The following is a 23530-nucleotide window of genomic DNA, read 5'->3' on the forward strand; positions in this document are numbered from 1 at the left end:
ATTAAACACACTAACTAAAATGCAGACACTTATTTTTCAATGCAAATATTTAAATACATTTAAAGCCATTTACTTAAATACTTATTACTTAAATTTATTTTTTAAAAAAAATTTTTTTTTCAACGTTTATTTATTTTTGGGACAGAGAGAGACAGAGCATGAACGGGGGAGGGGCAGAGAGAGAGGGAGACACAGAATCGGAAACAGGCTCCAGGCTCTGAGCCATCAGCCCAGAGCCCGACGCGGGGCTCGAACTCACGGAAACAGGCTCCAGGCTCTGAGCCATCAGCCCAGAGCCCGACGCGGGGCTCGAACTCACGGACCGCGAGATCGTGACCTGGCTGAAGCCGGACGCTTAACCGACTGCGCCACCCAGGCGCCCCATTATTACTTAAATTTAAATAAAACCACTATTCTAATACACTTATAAAACTATATATACTCAACATAATGTAAAAAGGGTATTTAATACTATAATTTCTATAAAATTTTATTAGATTCATATATACTTTTGATGCCATAGTTAATACTAAATAAAAGTCAAACAATATGTAGCATATCAGACTAATTTCTCTACTCCTGTTTCTAGAGGGTGTTTATGCAATTCTCATGCATGTATATGGGTTTGTTTGATTCTTTTTCTTTGAGTTAGGAAAGACAACAAAAATTTGAAAATAGATCATATTCAAATAAAAACTCAATTGCTAAAAATGTAAGACATATACTTTAAAAATAGTCAGGCAAGGGGCACTTGGGTCGCTCAGTCAGTTAAGCATCCAACTTCAGCTCAGGTCACGATCTCAAACCCCTCATCGGGCTCCCTCCTGTCAGCCCCGAGTTTCAGATCCTGTCTCCCTCTCTCTGTGTCCCCTCCCCCACTCTCACTCTCTCTCAAAAATAAACATTAATTTTTTTTTTAATTCAGACAAGCCACCTATTCAATCACATACTAGAATGCTACCAGCTGATTTAAAACATAAAAACCATACAGTTGTTTCTTAAGTACAAATAAAACATAACTATGTAATTAACTTTAAAAATCCAGCAGCAAGAGAGACAAAAATATCCAGATAATGGTTAAGTCTTACATAAATTTAAGGCAAATTCCCCAATTATCCTTTTCTTTCTATTTTCCCTTCTATTCCTTCTTCCTAAAATTACAAATTAAAAAATAAAGAACCAAAAGCAAAAAACTTTAAAAATACACAAACCAAATAATTAGCTTCTGCATAAATCAAAGACTGACGTTATTCAAGGTCAGTATTTGAGAAAAACCTTCGTATTTTACACATCTCTCAAGATCAGTCTCACCTCATTAAAAAAATAATAATTTAAAATAGTATCATCTGTAAATAAAAGCAAGCAAGAAAGAAATACCTTCAGTTCAGGTTTTTCATCATCTTTTGTAGACGTATCATCTGCATGCTGAGAAACCAAAACAAATTCTTCACTGTTCAGTGTAGCCACAGAATCTGATGACCCACTAACCTTCTGTAATGAAGCTCTGACCTCCATTTCAATTCTACAAACTTCTCTTCCCACATCCACCTGGTCAAAACTACAGAGATTTAAAAACAAAAAAACAAAACAAAAAAAAACAGCATGAATAAGAACATGATCAATACTCAGCCTTTAAAAATGGTTCACATGAAAAAGAATTCTGTTGGCTAGATAATTATCTCAAAACTAGGGAGGCTACCTTCTTGGACTGGGCCACATAATGCAAATGTACTCCCTTCACCCTGAATTCCCAGACTAAAAGAATCATATTGTGCCCTGAAAAACAACACAAACCCGCCCATATCTCAACTAAACAGATTTACCACTGCTTGATTCATTTCTCCTAGAAATACTATTTTTGTTCTTTTTTAATAGAGGAAATAATTAAGCATGATACTAGAAACCAAATTGATACACAAAGTCACTGAAATTACTTTATAATTAAATCCAAATGTTTACAAAAACGTATCTCCTAAAATTATCGTACCTTAAAATATCTTTGTGTCACGTAAGTTTACTAATTAATAAGAATTCAACACCCAGGGGCACCTGGGTGGCTCAGTCAGTTGAACATCTGACTTCAGCTCAGGTCATGATTTCACAATTGTGATATCAAGCCTGTATGGGCTCGGCTTGCTGCTATCAGCCTGCCAGTACAGAGCCCACTTCAGATCCTTGGTCCCCCTCTCTCTGCCCCTCCCCCACTTGCGCTCTCCCAAAAATAAAGAAAAATTAAAAAAAAAAAGAATTCAATACACTAAACCATGTATCTTTTCTTTTCCAGACACACTACCACTTATCAGCACAAGGGGGTGAGGAAAAGGCCAAGGCTTTCACATTTCATTCATGTGACAGTGTAAATACAGTGTAATTCTGCTTTCTGGATAGATCTGTACACCACAGAAACTCAACAATGTCTATCACTTCCAGAAGTTCAAATATTCACACTGCTAATTTAACTGAACCTGTGTGCTACATAACAAACACAGTACTCAGCATTAGGGTTATAGGAGTGACTAAGGCAGACAAGTTGCCTGCTCTCCTGGAGCTTACATCTAGTAAGAAATCAAGCAAGTAAGCAAATGTAATTCCAAATCACTCTAAAGGCTATGAAGAAGATAAAATATGTTATTGTAACAATGACTAGCTACAAAAAGCATAGGGACAACTTTAAGTAAGGTGGTAGGAAAGAACTCAGGGAAATATCTGAGCTGAAATGTAAAAGACAAAAGAGAATGGTATATTAATCTGCTCAGTGACCAAAGGGGTAATGTGATAGAGGGCTAGAACAAGTAAACTGGGGGAAAAGAACACAGGACTCTCTAAGTCTGCTGATGCATGCCTTAAAATTACCCAGAATTGTTCTTTTTCTCATTCCAATTAAGTTATTCTGTTCTCTGCCCCATATAAATATGGCTGCAATATCTCATTTTGCCTTTAGGTGACACTAACACCATTATTCTTGGCAAAAAAAAAAAAAAAAAAGAAAAAAAAAGATTTACTCTCAGCTTCCAGTTACACTTTAATAATTACTTCCATCTTCATCGAAACTCAAAATTCCCAGTAACTTTAAAATAAAGAGTAACTATTCTAGGATAGTGTAATTAGCTAGCCATCATTTCATTCTGTTGGACATGTGAATATCCTTCCTTTTAAATGTTAAATCCTTCAAGCACATTTTTCTGTCCTCTAAAGATTTTTCATTTTGCAAGTAAATGTTTCTGAAAACAGTATGTGTTAGAGGCCACGTCTTTGCCCTTCCAGGCTGCCCCAAGAATCTTTGATTACCAAGACGCTACACATTCCAGATATTCTTTCTGTGGCCAATCCTTCTTCAAGCCCAAGTTGCCACTCCTCAACTTAACATCTAAATGCTGGAAATTCCCCAAGTTCAAGTTCTGAACTTGTGACTCCTTGCCACACACATCTCTCTAAGCAGTATCTCTCATTGCCATGTATTTAAATACCATCTATATGTAATAGTCTCCCAAATTTCTCTCTCAACCCAAATGTCCTCTAAAGTCTTCATTTGGAATCCAACTTTTTTTTTTTTTTTTGAGAGAGAGAGAGAGAGAGAGAATGAGAGAGAGAATGAGAATGAATAAGCAAGGAAGGGGCAGAGAGAGAGAGAGAAACAGAATCTGAAGCAGGCTCCAGGCTCTGAGCTGTCAGCACAGAGCCGGACGTGGGGCTTGAACTCACAAACTGTGAGATCATGACCTGAGCCAAAGTCAGATGCTTAACCGACTGACCCACCCAAGCGCCCCCCAACTTTCTACTTTATATTTCCATGTGGAATTCTTATCAATATCTTAAATGTGACCCAAATGTAATTCCTAACGTCTCCTCCAAATTTCTCATTCAGATTTCCCATTTCAGTTAATAACACCACTTTCTATCAAGTTGCTCAAATAAGTAATTTGGATATCATTCTTAATTCATTTCTACTTCTTCATTCCTCCCATAAACATGTCATGTTAGCCCCACTTCCAAAATAAATCCCACATTTATCCCATTTCTTCATGGACATTTTTATCAACCTAATCCAGGCAATGTTCTCATCTACTAAAAAAGTCTCCTAACCCAAGTCCTACTTCCAGTCCTCTCTTCCCCTAATCTATTCTTCACAGAGATGCCAAAGAAATCTTTCAGAAAATAAATTAGATTACATTAGAACTCTACTCTAAAATGTTTTCACTGAGGCGCCTAGGTGGCCCAGTCAGTTAAGCCTGGTTTCCACTCAGGTCATGATCTCTCGGTCTCATGGGTTCCAGCCTCACATTGGGCTCTGCACTGGCAGCGCAGAGCCTGCTTGGGATTCTCTCCCTCCCTCTCTCTCTGCCCCACCCTCACTCACGCTGTCTCTAACCCTCTCACAAAATGAATAAACTTAAAAGGAAATTTTTTTAATCTTTTCACTAAAATTCAAATAAAATCCAAATTATGCCAGGACTTACAAAGCCAACACACCTTTCCCTCTGTCACTTTACCATTACAGCTCTTTAATTACCGAAAGTTCTTTTACACTATAGGGTCTTAGCTCTTGCCTCCTTCCATATGGCTGACTCCTAAGGTATCAGCTTTCATTCATCCATTCAACAAATATTTAATGAGTCTCTATGATGCACTAGAAACAATCATGGGACCTGGAGACTAAATGATGAGTAAGACCAATTTAGTTCCAGTCTTCCTAGAGCTAACATTCTTATGGAAGAGAGAACATAGAAAAAAATAAATCAAGATCACGTACTGGAATATATACTATGAAAGGTAATGAGAAGACAGGAGGCAATATGGACCCAGTTGACGTTTGGGCTTAGTAAGAATGAGTGAGCCATGGAAAGAACTAGGGGAAAAGAACTTCAAGTAGAAGAAACAACAAATACAAAAAGCCCAGATATGAGAAAAGGCTTATGAGAAAGGAGGCCATAATAGCTAGATCACAGTGAGCATGGGTGAGAGCAGGATAAGATGAGATATAGAAAAGAAGGCGGGGAACCCTGAAGCCACCCTCTGATGCTAAGGCTATCTAAATAAACCCTAATTCCAACTCTTTCATTTACCTGAGAATATCATATGCCTAGTGTAGCAGCTAGTACATAGTAGATATTCAACAAATGCGTCGAACAATTTGTTGTTAAAAGCACCAATCAGGCTAAAGTTCTCACAAAAAAACAAATGCAGAGCCAAGATTCAAACCAGGTATTCAGACTTCAAAGTACATGCTCTGAACCACTACATTATACTGTCTCTTGAAGTTTCCTCACCTATTCCTAGAGACTGAGGGTTGGTATCTGTCACTACATACACAATGAACCTTCTCCACACCTCTCCTCTCTCCATCAAAAGTTATGTCTTCTCCCAAGACATTCTTCTTTGGGGCATCTGGGTGGCTCACTCAGTTGAGTGTCCGACTCTCAATTTCAGTCAGCTTAGGTCATGATCCCAGGGTGGTGGGATCTGGCCCCATGCTGGGCTCCATGGTGAGCATGGAGCCTGCTTGAGATTCTCTACCTCTGCCCCTTTACCCTACTAACGTGCACGCGTGCGCTCTCTCTCTCAAAAAAAAAAAAAAAAAGAAAAAATTTCTTCTTGTGTAAGTGATAAATAGCTACCCTGGCCATTAACTCTAAATCAGCATGCTAAGGGCGCCTGGGTGGCTCAGTGAGCTAAGCAGCTGACTTCGGCTCTGATCATGATCTCACAGTCTGCAAGTTCAAACCCCGTGTCAGGCTCTGTGCTGACAGATCAGAACCTGGAGCCTGCTTTGGATTCTGTGTCTCCTTCTCTCTCTGCCCCTCCCCCACTAATGCTCGCGCTCTCTCTCTCCCTCTCTCTCAAAAATAAAACATTTAAAAAAAATTTTTAATAAATAAATAAATCAGCATGTTAATGAATACTAATGGCTATACAATTCAAATAAGATGTCCATTTTTAAGAGGTTTTCTTTAGCCCAAGAAAATGTTAGATATTCTGCCAGGCTAACAAGAAAACTATTAGTTTACCAAAAGTAATTTTGTGATCTCTTCAAACCACAGCCCAGAATTTCTCATGTTCCTCAGAATTAAGTCAGCTCTCATTACAAGCATAAAACCCTGCCTCCAACGGCCTTAAGAATACTTTTAGAAGTTTGCCCAATGCTACTTTATTTGGTTGAACATTTCCATTTCTTTGAACCTCAATGCAGATGTTTACTAAATTTGCACACTTGCACACAAATACAAAAATCTGAGAATGCAAAGCCAACACTTTAAAATATTTCAGGAGCACCTGGATGGCTCAATGGGTTAAGTGTCCAACTTCAGCTCAGGTCATAACCTCACAGTTCTTGAGTTCAAGCCTGGCATCAGGCTCTGTGCTGACAACTCAGAGCCTGAAGCCTGCTTCGGATTCTGTGTCACCCTCTCTCTATGCCCCACAAAATATTACAAAATTATATTCAACAATATGTAAAAAGAATTACACCCAAGGTAAGACTGACAACATTCAAAAATTAATCAATGTAATAAAACATATCAAAATAAGCTAAAGAAAAATCATGATCATGTCAGTTACACACAAAATGCATATGACAAAATCCAACACTCATTCATGATCAAAATAAAAACTCTCAGCAACCTAGCGATTGATGAAACTTCCTCAACTTGATTAAGAGTATCTACAAAAAACCTACAGCTAACATACTTAATTATGAAACTGGGCACTTTCCCCTTAAGATTTGGAAGAACACAAGGATGCCCTCTCTCACCACTCTGATTCAACACCATAATAAATAAAAGTATAGAGATCGTAAAGGAAGAATGAAACAGTCTCTATTCACAGATTACATAATTATCTATGTAGAAAATCCCAAAGAATCTACAAAAACAAAAACAACTTCCTACAACTAATAAGTATAGGAAGGTCACAGAATACAAGGTAAACAAATGTCGATTTCTTCCCTACATACAATGAACAATTGGAACTGAAGTTTTAAAAAAGCAGTACCATTTACCATATCACAAAAAGATGAAATACTTAGGTATAAACTTAATAAGATACATATAAGATCTATAAGTAATAAATCTATAAAACACTGATGAAAGAAATTTAAAAGATCTAAATAAATGAAGAGATACTCAATGTTCATGGATTAGAAGCTCAATGTTGTCAACATGTCAATTTTTCCCTACCTGCTAAGACTGAATGACCAACTGAGCACTCAACTACAAGTTGTTAGGGGACATGCAGGGACCACGTCTATCTTTATTTTACCCACCAACACAACCCCAGCACAGTGCCAGCACAGATAACATGGGCTCAAAAAATATCTGCTTAATAAACAAGTCAATTATCTTGGATGTAGCAGAATGGACTCCCGCATCAGATAGGAAGTTGGACTGAATGAATTCTAAAGTCACTTAATCTTAAGATTCTCATTCCATGTGATGTGCTGAAGAATTCCATTTCACAAGTCAATTCAAAACATAATTTATTAAATCTACTACTATGAAGCAATATGCTAATATGCTAATGTTACTTTCTCTTTATGGCAATCTACTATTATTTCTTCCAGTCAAAAGAAAGAGCAGCTGGAAAACTTGCAGGGGTCTTTTAAATAATATGGAGCTCACTGTTCTATGAACTCAAGACTAATACATCCATTTCAACTCAGCATGTAAAACAGAACAGTGCACAAAAGCAAAACGACTTTTAAAGGCATTTGGTTAAAAGGCTACCCTATTATAATCCAAAAGTTAGACTGTAAAATCTGACCCAAAAAAATGTTATGTCTCTTCAGATATTAAAAAAAAAAAAAAATACTGCGAACTACAGTGTTGGCATACACATTTTTATTCTTTAGGCATTTTAAAGGTACAGGAGAATAAGGGACACGAAACTTCTCAGTCCTACAGAAAATCTGATGTATGTTTTTTCTATTCATCCCCTTTTTCCCTTCTCAAAGGAGTTCAATAAATATTTTTGATTGACTGAATCACTTAAATACACGCTTATCCCCACACCGATAGCAATTCTACCAATTCTACCCAGTGAAATGGCTTTTAATTCTCACTTTAAGTCCACATCATTTTTGTGAAATGAGCAATATATTTTAAATTAACACCTCACTTGGATGCCTAAAACTACAATTTTCACATATACACTAGAAACAGTGTAGCAACATTTAGCAGAGTCTAACTGGAAGCTATCTTCTTCCCAAAATAACTGAACACATTCAAAAGTATAAAATCGTGGTGCACATGGTCCAATTTCTTTTCGTGCCAAATGTGGTTAGCCAGCTTCTTGCTTTTAGATTATGTGTTTGCACCTATTCATTTTCAAGTAGCTCTTGAACTAAAATAGAACCCTGAATATATGAGTGTGAGTCAAAATTGGACAAGATAAGCTGCAAGTTCTATTAGGCATGAGAATTCAAATGACTATAGTAGGCCTGTTACAACACTGGAAACAGGAAATAGTCTTAATTTACAATAAGAAAACAGACATGAATAATCTGGAACAACATTTACCAACTATAATTATTCTGTGCTTTAAAAAAAAAAAACCATCCAGTCTTGAGGGAAAAAAAAAAAAAAAACCTACCATAGTTCCTATTTACTAAACAGTCCATCCATTATTCCAGTTCTCAGGCAAGAGCCACACCAACATGAATAGATGTATGCAAGTATACTCCTGCACAAAGGGGCACAAAAGGGCCTTAGTAATTCACATTACTTTAGTGGATACCTATTTTTTTTTGTCCAGCAATAATCTCAAGACCTTTTTTTCTGAAAATAAGCCTTCCCTCTGTTCAAATCTCATGGTTTTTATAGAAACCTCAACACCATGGCCAAACAGTTCCAAAGATGGGCACTGAATCCAAACTACTTAGACCAATTAACCCAATTCCTAAGATTTTTGGACTGGTGACCAAAGACTTCATCATGACAGTTATTCTTAGATAAACTAAGAATTGTTGGTAGCCATGTTTTCCCCCATATGAAGAAGGTCAATATGCAATGAAAGAGATAAGTATATCCTAAAGCCAGCCAAGCAGGAGAGTCTTAGTCGAGTCCCTACCATTTTGTTTGAGACAATCCTGAGGTATAGCTCTATCTGTTCCAAACCTCAGTCTTGGTAAATCCACTATTTCTTTAATTCTATGAAATATCCCTTTCAATAAATTATTTTTCCATAAGTTAGTTTAATAAATTTTTTTAAAATATTTATTCATTTTTGAGAGACAGAGTGTGAGTCGGGGAGTGGCAGAGAGAGGGGAAGACACAGAATCTGAAGCAGGCTCCAGGCTCTGAGCTGTCAGCACAGAGCCTGACACAGGGCTCAAACTCACAAACCAAGAGATCTAGACCTGAGCTGAAGTCGGCGCTTAACCAACTGAGCCACCCAGGCACCCCTGCATAAGTTAAAATTTTTTTTTTTTGTTTATTTATTTTTGAGAGAGACAGAGCATAAGTCAAAGAAGGACAGAGAGAGAAGGAGACACAGAATCCAAAGCAGGCTCCAGGCTCCGAGATGTCAGCACAGAGCCCAACACGGGGCTTGAACTCACAAACTGTGAGATCATGGCCTGAGCCGAAGTCAGAAACTTCACCAACTGAGCCACCCAGGTGCCCCATAAGTTAGTTTAAGTTGAGTTTCTGTCACATGAAACCTAATAAGTCCTAATATAATTATATGCAAGCAAAAAGACATAAAAGATATATTTTAATAAGTTTCATATAGTAAATATAAGGACAAAAATCTAGGTGAATGAAGATAGTATATAAAAAGTTGACAATTCCCCAGATAAACAGTATGCTTGATCTGATGAAATAAAAAAAGGGGAGAAATGACTTACTTGAAATAATTACCAGAGGAAAAGAAGAAGACAAGTGGTACTTACAAAGGATGGTTTAAAAGGCAATAGAGGGGCACCTGGGTGGCTCAGTCAACTGGGCATCTGACTCCTGATTTTGACTCAGGTCATGATCTCACAGTTTCGTGGGCTCGAGCCCCACATCGGGCTCTGTGCTGGCGGCACACAGCCTGCTTGGGATTCTCTCTCTTCCTCTGTCTCTGCCCCCCCCCCCCGACTGTGCTCTCTCTCTCTCAAAATAAACAAACTTTTAAAAAAAGGTTTTTTTAATAAAAAAAAAAAAAAAGGAAGATGATGATGATGATGATAGTGGACCAAGAAGCCAAAAGACTCAAAATGCAACTTGTGAAAAAGACCCGAATCCAATACACAGAAAGAGGTAGAGTCTCCCTCCAGACCCACAGACCCATGAGTTAAAAACCTAAATATTTGTTTTGTAAGCCAGCAAACATTTCAGCATTGTTATGTAGCATTGCCACAGCAATGGTTGACTAATTCATTGACCTGTTTTTAAATGCCTTCACTTAAAGGGGTGTCTGGTTGGCTTAGTTGGAAGAGTGCAAGCTGGGGAAGGACAGAGAGAGAAGGAGACAGAATCCGAAGCAGGCTCAAGGCTCTGAGCCCTCAGCACAGAGCCCAATGTGGGGCCTGAACCCACAAACCACTGGATCATGACCTGAGCCAAAGTCGGATGCCCAACGAACTGAGCCACCCAGGTACCCCCTTAAAAAATGTTTAAGTTTATTTATTTTAAGAGACAAAGAGAGCAGAGGAGGGGCAGATAGAGGGAGACATGGAATCTGAAGCAGGATCCAGGTGTTGAGCTGTCAGCACAGAGCCCAACATGGGACTTGAACTCACAGCCCACGAGATCTTGACCTGCCCTGAAGTTGGATGCTTAACCAACTGAGCCACCTGGGCACCCAATTTTTTTTTTAAGTTTATTTACTTATTTTTGAGAAAGAGAGAGAGAGAGAACACAAATATGAGTGGGGGAGGGGTAGAGAGAGAGGGAAAAGTTAAGAATCCCAAGAAGGCTCTGCACAGTCAGTGCAGAGCCCGGCACAGGGCTCAAACTCACGAACCATGAGATCATGACCTGAGCTGAAACCAAGAGTCAGATGCTTAACCGACTGAGCCACCCAGGTGCCCCTAAATGAAAAATATTTTTTTTTGTTTTGTTTTACATTTTTTCTTTTTTTTTTAATATATGAAATTTATTGTCAAATTGGTTTCCATACAACACCCAGTGTTCATCCCAAAAGGTGCCCTCCTCAATACCCATCACCCACCCTCCCCTCCCTCCCACCCCCCATCAACCCTCAGTTTGTTCTCAGTTTTTAACAGTCTCTTATGTTTTGGCTCTCTCCCACTCTAACCTTTTTTTTTTTTTTTTTCCCTTCCCTTTCCCCATGGGTTTCTGTTAAGTTTCTTAGGATCCACATAAGAAACCATATGGTATCTGTCTTTCTCTGTATGGCTTATTTCACTTAGCATCACACTCTCCAGTTCCATCCACGTTGCTACAAAAGGCCATATTTCATTCTTTCTCATTGCCTGGTAGTACTCCATTGTGTATATAAACCACAATTTCTTTATCCATTCATCAGCTGATGGACATTTAGGCTCTTTCCATAATTTGGCTATTGTTGAGAGTGCTGCTATAAACATTGGGGTACAAGTGCCCCTATGCATCAGTACTCCTGCATCCCTTGGATAAATTCCTAGCAGTGCTATTGCTGGGTCATAGGGTAGGTCTATTTTTAATTTTCTGAGGAACCTCCACATTGCTTTCCAGAGCGGCTGCACCAATTTGCATTCCCACCAACAGTGCAAGAGGGTTCCCGTTTCTCCACATCCTCTCCAGCAAAAAATATTTTGAAAATATACTCAAAATTTTTAATGGCATTTGACTTTATATTTTTCTCTTGGTTTTTCTGCCATTATTATATATGCCATCTATTCAAGAGTAAGGTTGATAAAATTATATAGTCACTTACTTCCTGGAAAACCAAGGTCTGTACAATTCAGAGTCCCATAAACTTGGCTTAAGACTAATAATCAGTTTTGTGCCCAGCAGATACAGGCATATGGTCAAGGGGGGGGGGGGGGGGGAATCATCACAAGACAGAAGAGTTCATCACTAAAGTATCCACTGTATAGTTATATCCCCCCTTGATATAATAAAACCGAAGTTTTGTGATATGTGGGTCACCATCTAACACTTGGTATCTTGTATGATACTGCATAAAGCACATGTCACAGTTCTTTCTGGCCCAATGTATCCATGAGAAAAGGCATCTCACTTCTATGAACACACTTGTTTTATCTGAAAATAAGGTATTAGACTAGTTAATCTCCAAGATCTCTAAGCTCTAGCTTCTACACATCATTTATCTTCTGAATATTTGAAGAACAAGTATTTCTTTAAAAAGCTACAGCACAGAGAAATTAAATAATCTAACAAGTTACAGAGCCTGAAACAAAACGTAGAAATCCTCAACTGAGAAATCTATTTACTAGCATATTACCTTTCCAAAGACTGGTAATTATTACACTATTACAAACATTTGATTCCAATCAATTGTCTCTTCTGCTCTCACATAACACAGTCTATCAAAGTATACCAAAATATAACACCAAGCAGAATTAAGAGGAAAAAGAAGTGAATTCATGTTTACTGTGTTTCGCCACAATAACTGGCACTAACAGAGGAAATGCTAATTACCAATTTGTTGGGTATAGCAGAGAGAATCAAGGTAGCAACCAAAACTTCGTGAACTTGGCAACCAGACCTGGTTCCTACAGTTAAAAGAAAGACTAAGAGATTTGATCCACACAAGATCAGCAGTGAAGGACACCTCAGTCATTGCACCAACACAACTAAAGAAAAGAAGTCAAGTGTTATTTTTTAATTGTTTTTCTTTTCCTATTAAGTCTACAGACAAAGATCTGATCTCTGTCTTTGAAGCACAGAGCCCTCTGGGTTTAGTATAACACTGAATGTTTCTGAGATATGCCTGACTTAACACCTTTTAACCCTCAGAAGAAATTTAAATACATAAAATCCAAATGCTTCTTGGCATGCAGTGTGAACGTTTGTATGTTTTATGCATTTATCTCTGTCTAGTTCTGCAAGAATTAGTGAGCCACATGAAAGAATTAGAGTTCTTGAAAAATCTCTCAAGTTAACTAGGTTTCAAGAAGAGGCATTTTTTTCCTTGATTTGGTAAATTTATAACAAAGAAGAGGTACTATACTTCAGACTACTTTCTAATCTTTTCAGTAAAATGATTCAATGGGGTGCTTATGAGGAAAGTTAAGTAGTATGAAAAAAAGTTTTGAAATCCTAAAAAAAGGACTTCCAAATTGTGTTGCACAAATAAAACAAACACAAAGGCACAGAATAATCTGAAGAAGTTTAATATTTAGGAAATATTTGGACATGTACCTAACATTTCATAAGAGTTTCTACTATATAACGTCATGCATCTACAAAAGCAAAAGGGAAGAGGGTCCTTGCTAAATTGAAACTATAAACTATAAACTAAGTCCCTGTTCATTGGAAAAATAATTCAAAGTAAAAACTGTTCTAGTACTAGATTTTTCTACTTTACAAATTTGCACTCTCACGAGGCAAACAAAACCCGAAGATACTTTATATAATTAGAAGAACAAGTTATTCAATGACTCCATAACCATTTCTATTGACTATCCCACCTACTAGCAGATGTTTTTAAATGTGTTCTGAGGTGTTAAATAGGCAAGGTGTGATAAAAAAAAAAAAAAATAAGTCCTCAGAAATCCAGTATCTGACAGTTTCTCATGTTGTTGAATGTGCATGTTGATGTCCATCTTGGCAGTTGTCATGCCTTTGAATCTTGGATCACAAGCCACAGTACACTTGCTGCACACTGAGGGCAGAGATAGGAGTATTAGAGCCCCAGGTTCTAATGCCACTCCATTAACTAGATTCTTCCAGTTAATTTTTTAACAAGCATTCACTGTTGTTGCTGATGTTCAACACGTTATTTGGCAAGCATAGTTACATAGTAGTCTCCTCCAAATGGATACCTAAGAGACATTTCAAACTCAACATACTCAGAAACCATACTTCCAACCTTTCCCCTAACCCACCTATCCTCACTCCACACCACCCTCCTGCAGATTTTCTCATCTCAGTTGATGGCAACTCTACCCTTCTAGTTACTCTGGACAAAATTATCAGTCATGCTACTCCTCTTGTTCTCTTTTCCTCCTTCCTCAAACTAACTCTCTCTCACTCCACTCCCTCACCTTACATCTACAACATCTGCAAATTACTTTGGTTCTACCTCCAAATTACATCCAGAAATCATCCATTTCTCACCACTATTACTGCCACCACCAAGCCCCAGCCCCACCTACCATCATCTCTTACCTACATTATTCTAAAAGCCTTCAAAACTACTCTCTCTGCTCCTTTACTTGCTCCCCTATGGTCAATTTTCAAAAGCAACCAGAATGGTCCTTCTAATTTAGTTCTTTCCAGTCCCCTGATCAAAACTCTCCAATGGCTCCCCCATCCTATTCATAATAAAAGCCAAGTGACCTTCAAGGCCATTACATGTCTGCACTATAAAGTCACCCCTCCTCACCACTTCCCCCACCCCATCTTACCTTACCTTTGTGACTTATCTCCTACAATTCTCCCCCCTGTAGTCTCAATTCCATCTAAAACAAGCTCCTTGCTTTCTCTTAAACCACTTGACATGCTTGCTCTGGCTGTTGCAAAACAGAACACTCTTCGACCAGATATCTAACATGTTTACTTCCCTGTTCACATCTTTACTCAAATTTCATCCTCTTGAAAGACCTGCCCTGATTGTCTTATCTCATACTGCTTCCCCACCACCAATTTCCAACCCCCATTTATCCTGATCTGCTTACTCTTTCTTTCCCAGAACACTTATTTTCTAACATACAATCTGATTTACTTTTGTATTATATTTACTGTTTACTGTCTGTTTCTCCCACTAGGATGTAGCATCTTCAAAGGCAAGGATATTTGTTTTATTCACCTAGAAGAATGTCTGGCATATAGCAGACAGAAAAATATTTGCAGAATAAATGAATTAGATTACCCAAGGTGAGTAAATTCAAAGTTCCTAAAACCCAAAGAGCCATCTAATACCCCACAGCCTGATCAGAACTTTACCTCTAAAGGATGATAACAGCATTGACAGTTTCTTTCACTGGGTAAATAACCAGCATACACTTGTCATTATATAGAATTTCCACAGGTTTAAGATATAATGAGGTAACTTTTTTTAAGTTTATTTATTTATTTTAAGGGTATGTGGGTGGCTCGGTCGGTTAAGCACCCGACTTCAGCTCAGGTCACAATCTCAGAGTTCGTGAGTTCGAGCTTCCCATCAGGCTCACTGCTGTCAACACGGAGTCCATTTTTGTATCCTCTGTCCCGCCCCCGCTCACACTCCCTCACTCAAAAATAAATTAACCTTAAAAAGAAAAAAAAAAGATTATTTATTTTGGAAGAGAGAGTGCACACAAGTGCACACGAGTTGGGGAAGAACAGAGAGAGAGAATTCCAAGCAGGCTCCACACTGTCAGTTCAGAGCCAGATGTGGATGGGGCTCCATCTCACCAACCAAGAGAGCTTGACTTGAGCCAAAATCAAGAGTCAGATGCTTAACCAAGTGAGTCACCCAAGTGCCCCTGAGGTAACTTTTAAAAGAAAACAGTAGGGGCACCTGGGTGGCTCAGTCAGGTAGGCATCCAACTTCAGTTAGGCCTCCAACTTCAGCTCAGGTCATCATCTCACAGTCCCTGAGTTCAAGCCCCAGGACAGGCTCTATGCTGACAGTTCAGAGCCTGGAGCCTGCTTCAGAGGCTCACTCTCGCTCTCGCTGTGTGTCTGTCTGCCTCTGTCTGTCTCTCTCTCTCTCAAAAATAAACATTAAAAATATATATTTAAAAAATAAAAAATAAATAAGACAGTAAACTAAAATGTTAGAGATCTCCACACCAAATTTCCCATCTATGCAAGGAAAATGAGAACAGTGACAAATCAATGATATTAAGAAATGATTGTTAATATTTCTGAGAGTATGAAAATGGTGGTATTGTTATGAGAGAATCCTTGTCTTCCGGAAACGCATAGTGAATATTTACAAATTAACATGATGTCTGAGATTTGCTTCATAAAATCTGGGTGGGCACAGAGGAAACTAGATTGGTCATCATTTGATAACTGCTAAAGTTGATAAGAGGTTACAGGATTATATATTATATCATTCGCCCTAATTTTTTATGCTTGAAATTTGTATTTTATATGCTTAAAATATGCCAAAATAGAAGAAAAAAATAAATAATAGTATGGAAAGTTTAAAAAAAAAACCCACAAAAACAAAGCCTATATTTCCTTTAGCATCTAGCACGTGACACCCAAATATATGATGAAAAAAATAAAGTACATGTCAAAATTAAAGAACAGTTCCTAGAAACTTCCATAATGACAACAGCAAATTAAAACAAAAGAAAATGACCAACGTGAGGCCCTCCTTCAGTGTCAAGGAAAAATGGCCTGCAACGTGATAGCACAGTGATCTCAGATTTGAATGACTGGAACAGAAAGGGGACCACCTCAAAAGGCTTTTCATCTTTCAACAAGATAAAAGGCACCATACTTTATTCTACAAAGATCATTCATATAAACGCAAAATATAATCAAAAGGGACAAGAAAATGTGGCTGAAATTTTATGTACCAAATAACACTGAAACATAATTAGAAGGAATAGTAATAAAAATATAAAGAACCAATTTGACTAGAAAACAAATACAGCAAGAAACAAACACTATCTCAATCCCAGAAAAGGTCAAGTAAATAAAAAAATTTTTAAGGCATAGATAACTCAAATCTTAGAAATGCTAAGGTAGTATAAACTAGACATACAAAACTTGAATCCTTCAAAACATAATTTCTATCACCTCTAGAACCAGTTTCAACAATCTCCCCAGCTAATTAAGTCTGCTCTAGTCCAATGATATTAGCCTATGGGGTTATACAATCAAAACAATTTTTTTAGAGCCACCCATCTAGCTTGTGTACAGATAAATGTTTGGGTTTCTTTAAATTCACATTCAAGTAGAGATAAAAATCTAATGGACTAAAAGTACAAAAAGGCATAAAATTTTCCCATCAGGAAAAGAAGCTGTTATTTATGCCAGCTTATCCTGCTAATGTGCCAAAGAGTAAGATGTGATATATGTGTTTCACATTCTAGGAATACCAGATTTTTAGCTACCACCTACATAAGAGCTTATATAAAAACATGTCAAGTACCTATTTTAGTTTGATTTTTCTCTTGCCTCTACTCTTATTTGCCAGAAAATCTCAAATTCTTAATAAAAACAAACTGAAATAGGTACCAGAGATATTTTTATGCCATTAATTCCCAGTACAGTACAATGCACCCTGTTGCTGATCAAAATAATCTCATTCCTTTTTAATTACTACAAATATTTTCATTTTATAAAGATTTGTTTTCATGTAACCTAAACAATCACCTTAATTAACCAAAATACTATACCACACTTCAAAGAGTTAAAAATTCACCTATCGTAAATTTGCTCTCGTTAAGTCAAGTCCTTCAACCTAGGGATTATTTATGTCTCTCCTGTTCTAAAAGACAAAAGTAATATCACAATCTGCAAAGTCATTATAGGACTGGTTTAATACAGTAAATAACTCCATAATGAACTAGACAATAATGTGTTATTACTTCATGAAACCCTTAAAAGTTATTATAAACAAGATCTAAACCGTATACACATTTTAATCATTACAGCACGAACACCTAAATATCAAAAACAAAAAAAGCAGCAATTATTCATCATGAACTATTCAGGGGCACCTGGATGGCTCAGTTAGTTAATAAGCATTTGACTCTTAATTTCAGCTCAGATCATGTTCATGAGTTCGAGCCCCATGTCAGGCTCTGAGCTGTGTCAGCACAGATCCTGCTTGGAATTCTCTCTCCCTCTCTCCCCCCTGACCCCACTCATGTTTTCTCCGTCTCAAATAAACTTTAAAACAAGAAGAAAAGAAATATTCAAATGGAGCACCTGGGTGGCTCAGTGAAGCATCAGTTCAGGTCTGTTATCAGAGTCGTGAGTTCAAACCCTACGTTGGGCTCTGTGCTGGACATGGAGCCTACGTTAAAAAAAAAAAAAAAAAAAAAAAAAACATTCAATCATTTTACAGTCTCCAAATATACTCGACCTCTTGGAACCATTCTTTTCCTGAATCCCAAATATCATGGATAGGAAAAGGAAAAAGGACTAGTCATAATAAGAATCTGCATTGTGAAGCAGTGCCTGCTCAAACATCCAATTCTAGATTTCAGCTCAGGTCATGACCTCACAGATTGTGAGTTTGAACCCCGCATTGGGCTCCATGCTGGCAGGGTAGACCCTGCTTGGGATTCTCTCTTTCTCTCTCTCTCTGCCCCTCCCGAGCTTGTTCTAAGTAAATAAACTTAAAAAAAAAAAAAATCTGTATTGTGAAAAAAGATCCTAGCTGATTGTGATATGCATATTCAAACCGCATTAAATATGCCCATCCTGAAGGACTTACACTATTGGAATCTCCTTATCTAATTTAATTTATACAGTACTCATTCAACTAACAATTATTAAGTGACAGGGAATACGGCAAACAATGAAAATACATTCATATAGGGGAGCCTGGGGTGGCTCAGTCAGTTAAATGTCCAACTTTAGCTCAGATCATGATCTCACAGCTTGTGGGTTGGATTCCCACGTCGGGCTCTGTGCTGACAGCTCAGAGCCTGGAGCCTGCTTCAGATTCTGTGTCTTCCTCTCTCTCTGCCCCTCTCCCAATCGTACCATGTCTCTCTCAAAATTTAAATTAATAAAACCATCTTAAAATTGTTAAAAAAAAAAAAAACAGAAAATACATTCATACAAACTGTGGTTCTCTGCTCTCCAGGAAAAGGTGCCAACCATATGCCCAGAACTCCAAGAATATCTATATAGACCACAACAGATTTTTTTAAAAGCAAGACATCAGCAGTACTGTGTTCTGCTTAAGAAACAAGTAATAAAGTAGTACAGCAATGAGAAGGATTACCTGTGTGCATCAGAGGAGTTATTTATGAATAACCCAAATTTAGAAGTGAACAAATTCCATGGTTTTTCAAAGTATATTAAATGGAGCATTGAGGAATTCTTTCACCAAGAGGAATCTAAACACAACTCCCACCATCCACCACGGGTGAGATGGGGCAGTGTCTGAGTTTGGGACTAAACCTACTTATAAGAGTTCAAGCCCTAATAAATATTGACAATTAAGGCCTTAAAACCTGTTAAGCCCTCAACCAATAGAGTCAGCATACACACAACTGAGTTTAATCCTGCCTCCACCATTTACAAATTGTATGACCTTAATTAAGTAAATCTCTCTAACCTTCAACTTCATCAAGTTTAAAACAGCAAAAACAATAATCCACCTAAGAGTTGTTGGGGTAAAATTAAATGATATTATGCATATAAAAGCACTGAGCATACTTCCTGGTACTTTAAAAAAAAAAAAGTTGAATACATATTAGTGACTATCATTTATTGTTTTTATGACACTATGAACCCTGGCTCAGTTATTACAGGAGTCTTAGCAGTATCACTTACCTTCAACTTATTTAAAGATTTAGTTTGATCCATCTCTTATAATACATCTCAAATTCTATCTTATGTTATGACCCATATTGGGCTAACATAGATTTTCCACTATAAAAATGAAGAAGAAAAAAACTTCACATCCAAAAAGATACTACAATTCAAATTATGGACACTTGACTAAATAAACCAAATTTCTTCAGAAATAGATTTACTATAAGATACAGGAAAACATGTTTATAAAATTTCTAACTGATGCTCAAAACAAAATTATATACATGAAACTAGAGCAGGAAGTTATGAAGAAGGAAGATTAGGAGAAATTGCACAGAGACAAAATAAAATGATTAACAAAGGCAAAACCACACCAGGTCTGGATTAGATATTCCACCAGAACAAATTAGTAAAGAAACAAGACAGGGGCGCCTGGGTGGCGCAGTCGGTTAAGCGTCCGACTTCAGCCAGGTCACGATCTCGCGGTCCGGGAGTTCGAGCCCCGCGTCGGGCTCTGGGCTGATGGCTCAGAGCCTGGAGCCTGCTTCCGATTCTGTGTCTCCCTCTCTCTCTGCCCCTCCCCCGTTCATGCTCTGTCTCTCTCTGTCCCAAAAATAAATAAAAATGTGGAAAAAAAAAAAATTTAAAAAAAAAAAAAAAAAGAAACAAGACAAAAAAATCAAATGTTTATCCTAGATTCGACAAAAAAATTAAGAAATACAAGCACTGAGGTAAGAGAAATATGAGATCAGATCCCAAAGAGGCAATCATAAATTTAAAAAAATAACAATTCCGGGGCGGGGGGAGGAAGCTGAAGAGAGAATAGTAATAAAGCCTATAATAAAAACAATTCCTAACTATACCAGTTACTATTCTTAGCACTTTACATAAACTCTTTTAATTCTATCTTAAAGTAAGTCTGTTATTATCTCCATTTTACAGATGTGTAAGCTAGGGCACAAAACGTTAAGAACCTTGCCCAAAGACACTAGTATCATGGCAGGAATTGGAAACCAAGCAATCTGGCTCCTCAGTTTATAGTCTTAACCACTATACAATGTCTCTCTAAAATATATAATATCGGCGGCTCCTACAAATCCCTGTGGGCTCCTTTGCAGCTCCTCTCAACTTTAAACTTGCTGTGGCTTCCGGTGGTCTGCAGACCCTGCAGATCATCCTAACCCTGCTTGGCTGGATGAATGCTCCTGCATTCTGTGCCCTGTCCCTTGTGGATGGTGACTGCCTTCATCAGTAACGTCACCATGGTGGCCCAGGTGGCATGGGAGGGGCCGTGGATGTCCTGCATGGTGCAGAGCACAGGCCAGATGAAATACAAAGTGTACAACCCACTGCTAATGCTGCCCCAGGACCTGCAGACTGTCTGCGCCCTTTGCGTCATCACCCTCCTGTTGGCTCTCCTTGGTCCGTTGGTCCACCTCACTAGAGCCAAGGGTCCACCTGCATGGAAGACAAGGAGTCCAAGGCCTGTCTGATGCTTTTCTCTGGGATCATCTTTGTCATCTCAGAAGTCCTGACCCTGATCCCCATCTGCTGGACAGCCCACACCATCATCCGGGACTTCAATAACCCATGGGTGCTCAAGGCCCAAAAGCCGGAGCTGGGGGCCTCCTCCTTCTAGGTAGAGCAACTCTTTGCCTCTTGTTGCTGAGCGAGGGGCTACTGTGCCACACCTGCCCCTCTGGGGGCAGGGTGGAGGGGGACAGTGGATAACATTATATGGCCCGATACTTGGTGTCTGCCACACATGTCACCTCTTGGGGTCCCTCCAAATACCTCATTAAGAATTATGTCTAGTTCCAGTAGGGTAGTGGGGACTCCCCTGACAATAGAGCCTAATCCCCTGAGCTGGAGCCATCAAGATAGTGATCCAGACAGCTTGTGGTTGTTTTTATCTGTGTGTGCGCACGCGTGCGCGCACACTTTTGGACGGGAGGGAGTATATTTCTAATCTGATAACCTAACCAAGAAACTCAGACACTCTCTTGGGCTCTGCTGCTGGTATTTCTCACCTTTGAATGATGGAGCCAAGGATGTGATGCTTCAGGTTCTGGATCTTTCTCCACCCTGGACATCCCCACCTTGGAGGCCAACCTGGAGCTGTGGACCACTGTGAAGGCTGCCTGCTGTTCAGACTGTCCCTGAAGTCCCTCCTTACTGGTCAGGCCTCTAGAAACCCCAGGGGCTCTTGAGCCTCAGATAGCCTTTAGAAGACCAGGTGATAAGTTACCAGAGAATGCCCAACTCAGTCTTCTGATCTCTAGCTCCTCTACCCTGAGTCACATCTCAGCCATGCTATGCACCCTGACCCTCTCACCTTCAGCCCCTGCACACTACTGCCATGCCTTCCCACATACACACTCACCAGTTTTTGCTAAATAAAGCATGTTCCGTTTCATATGTGTGTATGTACGTGTATATATGTATATACATGAAATGTTTCTAATGTTTCTAATTGAAGGAAAACCTGAAATGGGACATCTAAAGATTTTGAGTACACAAGGAAAAAATAATTAAAACATGCTAAAACCTAGATACAGCCTAGTAAAAATGTTTTTTAGAAATCCTACAGAAAAACAAGGAGTGATAAAGAATTATCTACGAAAAGGAGAAGAGGGGAGGAGAATGAGGAGGACCAGGGAGAACAGACTTCTATTAATCTCAGACGTAACCCTTTCCTCTGGGAAAGTACAACACAAATTATAATGAAGCAATCCTTAAATTTTCAGAGTGAAACAGAAAGATCAAAACCCAAGAACCCCATACCTATACACATACAAAACCAACTGCTTCTCAACTGGACAAAAATTCAGAAAAGAGAACACTCATATGATAAACTCTTCATGAAGATAACTACCCAACTATATATTTCAGGCTAACAAGAAACAAAATTTAAAAAGACATGGAAGCTAGTCTACAAAGAACAAAGAGTGAATAAAATCGATTACACAGTACTAAGACTAACAACTACTGTTGATGAGTCATAAAACATTAAATGTAAAAAATTCCTGAAAAAACTGATTTTACACACTGAAAAATAACACTTTGGGTCAAAATAACAGAGTTATCAACAAAACCCTAACAAGAAAGACAAAAATAGATATACATTTACATACATAAGATTTTTTACCTTCAGAGTTAACAGATATGGTTGATCCTTACTATTCACAGATTTTGTATTTGTAAATTCACTTACTAAAACTTACCTGTAATCCCAAAATCAATATTTACAGCATTTTAGAAGTTATTTGCAGACATGCACAATGTGGCAAAAAAATTTGAGTCGCCCAATACACATGCTTCCAGCTGAAGGTGAACAAGGCAATGCTCTGCCTTCTTGTTTCAGCTCTCAAACTCTAAACAAGTGTCCTTTTCACAGTCTATTTATTGTCATGTTTTTACATTTTACTATTTCAAATGTCCCCAACTATAGTGCTGAAGGGCTGTCTGGTGTTCCTAAGCACAAGAACATGATGATGTGACATATGAAAAAACTGCATTAGATAAGCTTCCTTCAGCCATGAGTTAAATCTACATATTAAACATATATTAAAGAAGATCGCTTTAAACAGAACTGTACATAAAACAAGGTAATGTGTTCATCAGTTGATAAAAACGTTGTGACTAGAAGCTCACAGGAACCTAATTGTACATGTCCCCTAGGAACTACTTTAGTATTTGCTAATTCAGTGTTTGTAGTAGCTGTGTAAGAACATAACTACCACAAATAAAGAAAATCAACTATATCTTGAATCTCCATATTGAAAATTAAAGAAACAGTTTGTTGCAAATGTTTTCACAGAACACATATGTAACCAGTAGTAGAATAAAAAGAAACCGTGTATCATCCTATTACTTGGATAAAGAATTAAGAACCATAATCTACTCACACAAAAAGAGATAGCAGAAATAAGGCAACAGCAAAAACACATAAAATTTTAAGAACATAAAGCCAGATGGATGTG

General features: G+C 38.1%; 1 protein-coding gene and 1 pseudogene across 6 annotated transcripts in view; one reads left to right on the forward strand and one right to left on the reverse strand.

Annotated features, from left to right (window-relative positions):
* Positions 1-23530, reverse strand: part of RABGAP1L (RAB GTPase activating protein 1 like) — a 770330-nt gene that overhangs the window by 702567 nt on the left and 44233 nt on the right. For 2 of the 6 annotated variants that reach the window (XM_047076971.1, XM_047076976.1), the window contains exon 2: positions 1378-1558. In XM_047076971.1, coding sequence (XP_046932927.1) covers positions 1378-1515 — 138 coding nt within the window. In that variant the 5' untranslated portion in view covers positions 1516-1558. Of the gene's footprint in view, positions 1-1377; positions 1559-17984; positions 18023-23530 lie in introns of those variants that run through there. The other 4 variants (XM_047076973.1, XM_047076972.1, XM_047076974.1 and 1 more) reach the window with 4 other exon arrangements.
* LOC124509866 (claudin-6-like) lies at positions 10148-21278 on the forward strand (annotated as a pseudogene).

The sequence above is a fragment of the Lynx rufus genome, unplaced genomic scaffold (assembly GCF_022079265.1).
Source record: "Lynx rufus isolate CCGP_SWC_20201006 ecotype Redwood Valley unplaced genomic scaffold, mLynRuf1.p SCAF_15, whole genome shotgun sequence".
Lineage (NCBI taxonomy): Eukaryota > Metazoa > Chordata > Mammalia > Carnivora > Felidae > Lynx > Lynx rufus.